This window comes from Temnothorax longispinosus, unplaced genomic scaffold, assembly GCF_030848805.1.
Source record: "Temnothorax longispinosus isolate EJ_2023e unplaced genomic scaffold, Tlon_JGU_v1 HiC_scaffold_25, whole genome shotgun sequence".
In the NCBI taxonomy this organism is placed as follows: Eukaryota; Metazoa; Arthropoda; class Insecta; order Hymenoptera; family Formicidae; genus Temnothorax; species Temnothorax longispinosus.
Window position 1 is genome coordinate 271863 of NW_027270069.1, and position 8890 is coordinate 280752.

The 8890-nt window shown below is 41.9% G+C and overlaps 2 protein-coding genes and 1 long non-coding RNA gene across 8 annotated transcripts; 2 read left to right on the forward strand and 1 right to left on the reverse strand.

The window, feature by feature from the left end:
* The first annotated feature begins 715 nt into the window (after positions 1-715).
* Positions 716-4028, forward strand: Ran (RAN, member RAS oncogene family). 3 transcript variants are annotated; one of them, XM_071796547.1, is made up of 3 exons: positions 716-856; positions 1506-1987; positions 2215-4028. In XM_071796547.1, exons 2-3 carry the CDS (start codon positions 1556-1558, stop codon positions 2428-2430), a joined length of 648 nt encoding a protein of 215 aa, XP_071652648.1. In that variant the 5' UTR covers positions 716-856; positions 1506-1555; the 3' UTR covers positions 2431-4028. The 3 variants fall into 3 exon arrangements, with proteins under 3 accessions (XP_071652648.1, XP_071652647.1, XP_071652649.1); XM_071796546.1 differs by having other exon boundaries at positions 799-929; XM_071796548.1 differs by lacking the exon at positions 716-856 and adding an exon at positions 1081-1360.
* Positions 4029-4075: 47 nt separating this feature from the next.
* On the reverse strand, positions 4076-8606 carry LOC139824057 (elongation factor Tu, mitochondrial). 2 transcript variants are annotated; one of them, XM_071796543.1, is made up of 7 exons: positions 8568-8606; positions 6716-6853; positions 6447-6499; positions 5933-6098; positions 5536-5843; positions 4794-5455; positions 4076-4706 (listed from the first exon to the last, which is right to left on the reverse strand). In XM_071796543.1, the coding sequence occupies exons 2-7, from the start codon at positions 6750-6752 to the stop codon at positions 4514-4516; spliced, it is 1419 nt and encodes a 472-aa protein (XP_071652644.1). In that variant the 5' UTR covers positions 6753-6853; positions 8568-8606; the 3' UTR covers positions 4076-4513. The 2 variants fall into 2 exon arrangements, with proteins under 2 accessions (XP_071652644.1, XP_071652643.1); XM_071796542.1 differs by lacking the exons at positions 6716-6853; positions 8568-8606 and adding an exon at positions 6558-6690.
* On the forward strand, positions 7004-8046 carry LOC139824061 (uncharacterized). Of its 3 annotated transcripts, none has more exons than XR_011734992.1 (3): positions 7004-7201; positions 7591-7736; positions 7850-8046. It is a non-coding gene; the product is annotated as an uncharacterized lncRNA (long non-coding RNA). The 3 variants fall into 3 exon arrangements; XR_011734991.1 differs by lacking the exon at positions 7004-7201 and adding an exon at positions 7309-7508; XR_011734990.1 differs by lacking the exon at positions 7004-7201 and adding an exon at positions 7311-7513.
* Positions 8607-8890: the final 284 nt, after the last annotated feature.

The following is an 8890-nucleotide window of genomic DNA, read 5'->3' on the forward strand; positions in this document are numbered from 1 at the left end:
ATTTAGAAATAAAAAAGTTAACCATGATTAATTAGCTCGTTCTCAACTTACACTTACTACTACTACGTTTACGCGAGCGTTATTACTTCTGTAGTAACTTACGATAATTTCTTCGCGTAAACGGGATTTTCCTTCGCGTAAACGGGATTTTGTAGTAACTTAATTACGACAATTTACTCCGCGTAAACGAGTGAATTATAGTAAGTTACTACAGAAGTAACGCTCGCGTAAACGTAGTAACTGTCCTATACAAACAGATCAAATATAAAAACAAAAAAAGCGAAAGAGCAGGACATAGAAATCTAGCGTCCAAAGTTTTCTCACGAAACTTGTCGGCTTTACCCGACAAAACAATTCCTTTCTCTCCTCACATTTCACGCTTAAAATGATCAATTATTTTCAATGAAAATCGGTTACTCCTCGACCGAGCGAGTTCCTTTGAACGTTTGCCGCCACGAGACGAGAGCCCGAGAATCCGGAGAATCGCTACTCTGCGTGCACCGCGTTTTTCGCGCAACTGCACTATTCCTGCACGTTCGCCTGCATGGGTGGGGGAGGGGGAAAGCAGCCGCATGGCGCGCCGAGTGCAGATGTCGCTGACGGCGCGCATTTCCGGTGGCCCGTCCCGAGTCCGCGTCAACCGAGCGTCTCGTCGCCACTCGTCGTCGCACGCAGTCGCATCCCGCTGGAAAAAAAGACACACGCGAAAAATCGAATTCGATTTTTTCCCGTCGATCTCGATCCCGCGGACGCGCGTCCCCGCGCCCCTTCGACTCGGCGAATCGGCGAGGTGGCATCGCCTCCATTCGACCGCCCAGAGGAACGCCATTGTGAACCATACCGACTGTACGGCACGGTGAGTGTTAACGTTCATTTTCACGTGCGTCACCGCGTACCCGGGAAATTTCGTACACGCGCCGTCCGAGCAGGTACGTGAGTGCGGCGACGATCGCCGGACGACCGCGATTGTCACGCGCGCGGAAAAATCGCGCCGCTAGCAGCCGCCGGCCGCCGAAGCGGATCGGAGCGAGAAATCCCGGCTTCGCGGGCAGCAGCACAACGGGCGCCATTCCCCGCCGGTGGACGCACCGGTCCTCGATATCGCGACTCGCTTTTCCCTCCGATTCTCACGGCCACCGACCGCCAGCGCGAGCCGCTCGTCGAGCGTACCTATCATCGTCGCCGCGCCGGCGGCCCTCCCCCGGCCGCGCGACCGAATTCTTTCACGGTCACGTTTCGAACGCGTGATCGCGCGTTTTCCAGCAAGTTCGATCGACGACGTCCCCGGGTCGGTCTCCCTCTTGGACCGCGTCCCTCGCCGTCCTGACAGCCGCGATCGATCCCCCCCGGGCGTTCCCGCGTGAGTGTGCCCGCGGAGGTGCTCCACGAGGCATCCCCCGCGTCTGAAACGCAACCCCCCCCCGTGCCGCGCGCACGTTGCTTCGCTCGTGTAAGCCGCGTGGCCAACATGCCCAGGTATCTAATGTCGTTTTCTCCCTTTGCAGAACCGTGTGTCCCCGACCTCGACCGTGACTGGGAAGAACCAACGATTAAAATGGCAAACGAGCCTGATATGCCCACCTTCAAGTGTGTGCTGGTCGGCGACGGCGGTACTGGCAAGACCACCTTCGTCAAACGGCACTTGACCGGCGAATTCGAGAAGAAGTACGTCGCCACTCTGGGTGTCGAGGTCCACCCGCTGATCTTCCACACCAATCGCGGACCGATCCGCTTCAACGTCTGGGACACGGCTGGTCAGGAGAAGTTCGGCGGCCTTCGCGACGGCTACTACATTCAGGGACAATGCGCCGTTATCATGTTTGACGTTACATCCAGGGTGACATACAAAAATGTACCCAACTGGCACAGAGATCTGGTCCGCGTCTGCGAAAACATCCCGATTGTTCTTTGCGGTAACAAAGTTGACATCAAGGACAGAAAAGTTAAGGCCAAGAGCATCGTGTTCCATAGAAAGAAGAATCTACAGGTATTTTTATATGCTATAATATTGAGATAATATTATTAACTATATGTATCTTTCAAATCTGTCTTTTTATTCTTTCTTTCTTTTTTTTTACAATTTCTTAATGATGATTCAGTGATCTGTATAAAGTGAAGACATTACACTGTCCCTCTAATCTGAAAGTACTTCCTATTATTGATATTGTATATAATTTACAATAATTTACAATTAATCTTTTTTTTTTGTTGCAGTACTATGATATTAGCGCGAAGAGTAATTACAACTTTGAGAAGCCCTTCCTGTGGTTGGCACGCAAGTTGATTGGAGATCCAAACCTGGAATTCGTCGCTATGCCTGCGCTGCTGCCGCCGGAGGTCACTATGGATCCACAATGGCAGCAACAAATCGAGAAAGATCTCAAGGAGGCTCAAGAAACAGCTTTACCAGAGGACGACGAAGATCTTTAGTTTATTTAACACTGGGAATGGCCTTTACAGAGAGTAAGGCCTATTACGCGGGTGCTCCTTGGTTGTATCGCGCACTCGTACATCATAGAAATCGAAGATTCTTTCTTTGAGAAAAAAAAATACCTTACCCGCAATATTTAGTTGGATGCTTTTATGCTGGACACATAACTTCTGTGAACTTGCATGTATAGCCTTAAAGATGGGTCGCTTGAATGCGTTGCAATGCGGTATGCACAACATGTGTGTGATTGTGTATATGTGATTTGCACTTGAATGCCTAGATTTTGTAAAATTCTTATATAATGATGGTGATATATTATCACGTAAATTTGTGAACTAGAAACGGAATAAAGTAATGGCGAAACTGAGGAAACGACTTGTGATACGAGTTCATGGAACACAGCCTGCTGAAGCTGATACGACGCTAATACAAAACAACCGAGAGAAATTCACTGCATTTTCTGATTCGCTCGTTTGTATAGATGTGCGTGCGTGCGTGCGTGCGTGTGTATGTACATATATACATAAGAAATGGAATTGTGTAAGGCGTGCTGTATGTTAAACACAATCGCGCTAACCCACTTTAAGGCGTATCAAAAGTAGCATTATCCCTTTTTTTTATTTTCATTTTATTTTCGTACTTCCTAACACAAATAGAGTAAAAACTGCCAATTCTGAAAAAGGTACAGCAAAACTGCTATCAGGTTCAGACGAGTAGAACTGCACTGGCACCAAATCCAAGTCGTTCTCTTCATAAGTCACAGTACATATTAGCGATTGGCCGTTCAATCAACCGCTAGAAACGAGACGCTCGGTGCAAGTCACTTCAATCTTGTTACAACAGAACAGGATAACATGTTTGCTCTCGATTGAACACAGGTGTATACAGTAGATCAACATGCAATGGATTAATTTACAAGAAAGAATCTTACGATACATACAAAATTTAATATTAGAAGTTACTGTTTACATACTTAAGTATGAACAGCGGAGTAAAACTGGACTGAAGTATCATTAAAAAAAAACTAACTTATGCCATATATACACTTTCTTGATAAAACTGCTTAAGAAACTTACTAGTGTGTGAATTGAAAAGTACGAATGATGAGAGAGCGACCATCTTTCGTGAGTATAAGCGTCTCCCGTGGTGTAGTCTTCTATATTTTAATGAAAAGAATGATTCGAGATTGAAGTGAAACAGATTCGTAGCCTGTTGCGTCTGTCCGTTTCGACGAGGACTGTTTGCTATTTTTATAAGCAAAAAAGATGAATGTATGATTTGTTCAACTTAAATTATATGAACAGTGGTTTTTTTTCTACGCAAGAAAATCCGTTCTGTTAGAAGTATGCGAAACTGTTAATCTTTCCCTTTGAAATCCTCGTTCCTATTAACTTGAGAAATCCAATAGAGAAAAGTACGTCACGTGTAAATTACACCGCTGAATATCTAACATAGAAAGGAACTAGGAATGACACACTGCAACATGTACATTTAATTCTTGTATACCTCTATAGTGTTTCATTGTTCTGCTTGAAACAGATTGTATCAGCTGATGTATGAACTTTAATAAATTATCAAACTGTTTTTAAAGCTACAATGCACTCACATGCTCAATGCCTTCGCGTTAATCACCGTATAATACCGTTTTATTAACGTATTGTTTATTTAAATTTTACTCGTACAATACATATACCTTAATGTACTTAGATACGTGAGAATTGAGGAAGGAATGAAAGCAATACTTGATAACATCAATATCTGGGTCGACACAATCATCGTTGTTTTTTGTTAATGAATCAAATCATGATTCACAATTTTGTAATATAATGCATATGTAATATAATGATAAAAATGCGCTTTTTCAATACATATTCAAATTATGTATTCATCGTTATATAATCTATGCCAGTGTCGTATCTTGCGCACCTATCAAGTTTTCGTTTCAAAGGAATGTCGGATATTTCGGATAAACATTCATTTGAAAGTTTTGACTGAGATCCGACTGTCTGGGCTAACTTATATTTTCTTTATTACATAGCACAATTCTGCTTCATTCCATAACAAATGTTTATATCGAGTCTACTAATTTTGCTGTACTTTTTTTTGCTTCTTCAGTAGCGCCTTCTTGCCCTCGAGAAGCTCGTGTCGCTCATTATCCGTAAGCGGTTTCAGGGTGTTAGTGACTACGCCGGTTCCTAGAGTTACCGTTCCGTCTCGCAATGTAAAACGTTGTCCCTTTTCCAATACCATTGGTCTTATCAACTTTAATATTAATCTGCAGTAAAAAAAATGCAGTGAGTGTACAAAAACAAATATTTAAAAAAATGAATAAAAATCTTGAAAAACAAATCAAATGTCTTACGTGCTGTCTTCTCCCGGCATGGCCAAATCCTTTCCCACTATCGTACACTGCGCTGCAACATCCCACGTTCTACAGAACATTTGTAATTGTGTCATATTTGCAATCGGTTTTTTTCTGCCACCTTCTTCCTTGGTCAACATGTACACTTGGGCTTCTACATGATCGTGTGCCTTGATAGAGCCAGGTTTGCACATTATCAGGCCTCTTCTTAATTCGTCTCTCTTTAAGCCTCTCACTAGAGCACCGAGTTGATCGCCGGCTTGGGCCTCCTCCAATATTTGATGGAACATCTCTATACCCGTGACCGTGCTTTTAAAAACTTTATTGTAGCCAATAAACTCGCATTCTGTTCCCTTCTTCAGTCTTCCGCGCTCTAGCCTACCGGTAACCACGGTACCTCTACCAGGGATAGAATATACGTTTTCTACTGGAAGTAAAAAGGGTTTATCCAGTTCTCTCACGGGAGTTGGAATATGTTTATCTACCAAATCCAATAACTGCAGGACAGCCTGTGCACCAATTTCGGGCTCCTTTCCTTCGAGCGCACAGAGTGCACTGCCTTTCGCTATTGGAACATTATCGCCGTCATAACCCATCTCGGAAAGCAACTCTCGTACTTCCATCTCTACCAAATCTACCATTTCTGAATCAGCAGCATCGACCTTAAAAATATTGCATACAATTTTAATACCACGTTTATTATTCTCTCAGTGTCTTTCGCTCGTATCATATTAATAGATACCTTATTAATAAATACAACGATGTGCTTAATACCAATCTGTTTAGCAAGAAGCAAGTGTTCTCTAGTCTGTGGCATTGTGCCATCCGTGGCGGCGACAACCAGTATGGCGCCATCCATCTGAGCTGTTCCTGTGATCATGTTTTTGATGTAATCGGCATGACCCGGGCAATCTGTGTGTCCATAATGACGACCTTCCGTCTGATATTCAATGTGCGCGACATTAATAGTAATGCCACGAGCCTTCTCCTCAGGAGCATTGTCAATCTCACTGTATCCCTTAGCTTTCGCTAATTGCTTCTCAGACAATACTGTTTACAATAAGATTTTTCGTTAGTTCAAAGTAATCAATCAGCTCTCTTTTATTTACAAGGCAGTCAATCATCTTGTAAACAAATACCTTTGGTAATAGCTGCTGTCAGAGTAGTTTTGCCATGATCCACATGCCCAATAGTTCCTATGTTGCAATGCGGCTTATCACGGCTGAACACCTTCTTCTCTGTCGCATAGAATCTTTGACTGGTAACAGTCGGAAGAAACAGCTGACTGTTCAATTGACAACGTTGCTAAAAAAAAAATCATCATATATAATTAAAGTAATATTTGCAATAGCGACAATATAACAATATTAATTAAAAATGTTTTTAAAGTTTTAAAAATTAAAAAAAATGATAATGTTAATTAAAAATAGTAAATTAATAAAAATATAAATTTTAAAAATCAGTAAAACCACGTGTAAATATCATGTAATATAAATATCACAACTTTTATTAAAAGATCAAAGCGACGCGCATTTACGAGCAAGTTTTCATATTTGACAATTTAAATGTTTTTCATGCAACTATCGTGATCCAGAGTCGTTATCGGCACAACTCCGGGGGCGATTAATAGATCGTTGACAACCGTTTGCTTACGCATTTCGTCAGTTGCTTCGCGAAGATAATCTGCTTGAGAGTCTGCCTCAACACTGAAACAAAAAGATAAATTTGCGTGACGAAAACGAAGCACTTTGCAAATATCCGCACCTAACCCTATTTTCCCTGCGACACGATCACGTTCGACAATCGGTCGGAGAGGTTTCGACAGCAGGGCCATGCACAGAACGATCGGCGAAGATTCGCTTTAAAATTCTGTCGCTATCGTCAGCGTGGACACGTCCTCGTGTTTGGTATTTTGTTCTTACCGGGACTAAAAATCGCCCTTGTGGAAATAAGCGCCATGTTTCTCGTGTAGCGATTCCACAGAAGTTTATGAGCGATCGGAGCGATCCTAAAAACGTTGGAACCTGCTGAAGTAGCCGCCGGGGGGTCGCCGGCAGTCGCCGGACACTAGGGATCCTCAAGAGAGGGATCGGACTAAGCGGGTATCGTTTTTCTATTGGTCGGCGACCATTAGTTTCAAAACCGGAAACAGAGAGAGAAAGAGCGAGCGAGTAAGAGAGATAGAGCCATACACACACGCGTGCGCGTGACCGTAAATCGCAACGAAACGAGGAGAGGAGAGCGAGTAAACAGAAAACCGCGTCGTCACGGTATACCCTGTCGTCGTCGCCGTCGTCGTCGTCGTCATCGTTATCGTCGTCGTCGTCGTCGTCGTCGTCAACCTACGACGCAGCGTTCTCCTTTGGCGTCAACGATCGGAGAAGGACGAGGACAAGTTAGTCGTATAGGTTAGTACGCCAGCGAAACGATAATTAGTTAAAATTAGTTAAGGAACTTTACGGTGCCCTTGCCTCGTCTATGAGTGGCTGCGTTCAGCCGATACTCCGCTAGCCTAGCAATCGTGAGCAGTCGCTCGTTTCCTCTCCTTTTAATCCATTGGGTCAAAGGAGAGGAAACGAGTGAAAACGAGCGACTGCTCACGATTGCTAGGCTAGCGGAGTATCGGCTGAACGCACCCATTATTTCACGTGAAACGTTGCTCTGTTTCTGAAGGACTATTAGGTTATTCTCATCTACGCGCCTGACGAAAGAACGGTGGTGTACGATTTAGAAAGCTGCCTGTCATTTTCCACATAACATATATAATTATTTATAAATACGTAAATTTTATTTACAGAAAAAGAAATATGACGGGTTGCAGTGCAGATTACTGTACGAACTGATCGAGCAAAGGCTTCCAAATGTGTAGATTCCCACGAGAAGAGAAAAGAAGAAAAGTATTGTGCAGACTGGGTTCCTGGAGTGAGTTCGACATTGTGTTCAGTAAGTACAAACATAATATATTTATTTGACTAATAAGACTTCTTTTGAAACCAGTATTTAATTTTTCTTCTGCGACCAAGTGTCAGTTTTCTATTTCAAAAATTTATGTGCAGGTGATGTTCACAACAATTCAGAAGAAATTCAGGAAACTGAAGGAAGTATTGAAGAACTGAAGGAAAAAACGCCTTTCGAAGAAACACTTGAACAACGATTTAATAGATTACAAAAATTATATGACAAATTGGAAAAATCTAGGATAGCTTTGAAAAAGAGTCTTATTGCAGCCAATAAACGGAATAAAAAATTACAACTTGTATACATGTAAAATTACAATTTGTCATCAATATATATTTTTTACGAATCATTAAATATTTTTTACGAAAGGAACTCTTGCGCACCAATTACCACTGAAAGAATTTGTTTATATTTTATTATTTGTAAATAAACTATAACTGTAAGAATTACTGTACAACATTTTCGGTATTTAAATATGAAATATTTTATTTTCTCATTGTATAAGAATAATTCACTCATAAAAAGTCATGTAAGGTTTCATTGTTGACATTTTTCCGCGATGCTGATTGCTTTTTTCGTAAACATCTATCATTACTTATTTGACAGTTTGTGTATTAATTCGTTAATAGTATAATGTAATAGGAATTGTATAATTAAAGCTAAATAACACGCGCGTAGCGCGTGTCTGTCATGTCTAATTATATAAAATATACACATTTGCATTGAAACACGTTTGAGTTTTGCCGCTGCATATACCACTTCCGGTTTTGAAACAAATGGCGACGGTTAGTCCGATCCCTCTCTAGAGGATCCCTACCGGACACCGTGGCGTAAATTTACGGTATATGACGAGAGACGAGAGACGAGACGAGACGAGAACTAAAAAAACGTAGAAAGCCAAAAGCCGAAGGGACGACGCCACATATATATGTACTTAGGCTGAGTTTCCACTGTGCGCGTAACACGTCGCGTCATTTGTCGTTAACCGATCTAAAGGCCATTGCACGTAACAAAGTTTTAATCTATTGATAATAATATATAACATATATTAGATATATTAATGAATACATAGATATATTAATGTACAAGTACAAATATTTTATACAGATATATTATGATTATTTTGAATTTGTTAAGGC

Bases quoted from the DNA above. Each gene is read 5' to 3' on its own strand.
- Ran (XM_071796547.1), top strand. From the start codon at position 1,556: ATGGCAAACGAGCCTGATATGCCCACCTTCAAGTGTGTGCTGGTCGGC. The intron at 1,988-2,214 runs GTATTTTTATAT...TTTTTGTTGCAG, and splicing joins ATAGAAAGAAGAATCTACAG to TACTATGATATTAGCGCGAA.
- LOC139824057 (XM_071796542.1), bottom strand. From the start codon at position 6,627: ATGGCCCTGCTGTCGAAACCTCTCCGACCGATTGTCGAACGTGATCGT. The intron at 6,500-6,557 runs GTGCGGATATTT...TTTTTGTTTCAG, and splicing joins CGCAGGGAAAATAGGGTTAG to TGTTGAGGCAGACTCTCAAG. The intron at 6,099-6,446 runs GTAAGCAAACGG...TTTTTTTTTTAG, and splicing joins CGAAGCAACTGACGAAATGC to CAACGTTGTCAATTGAACAG.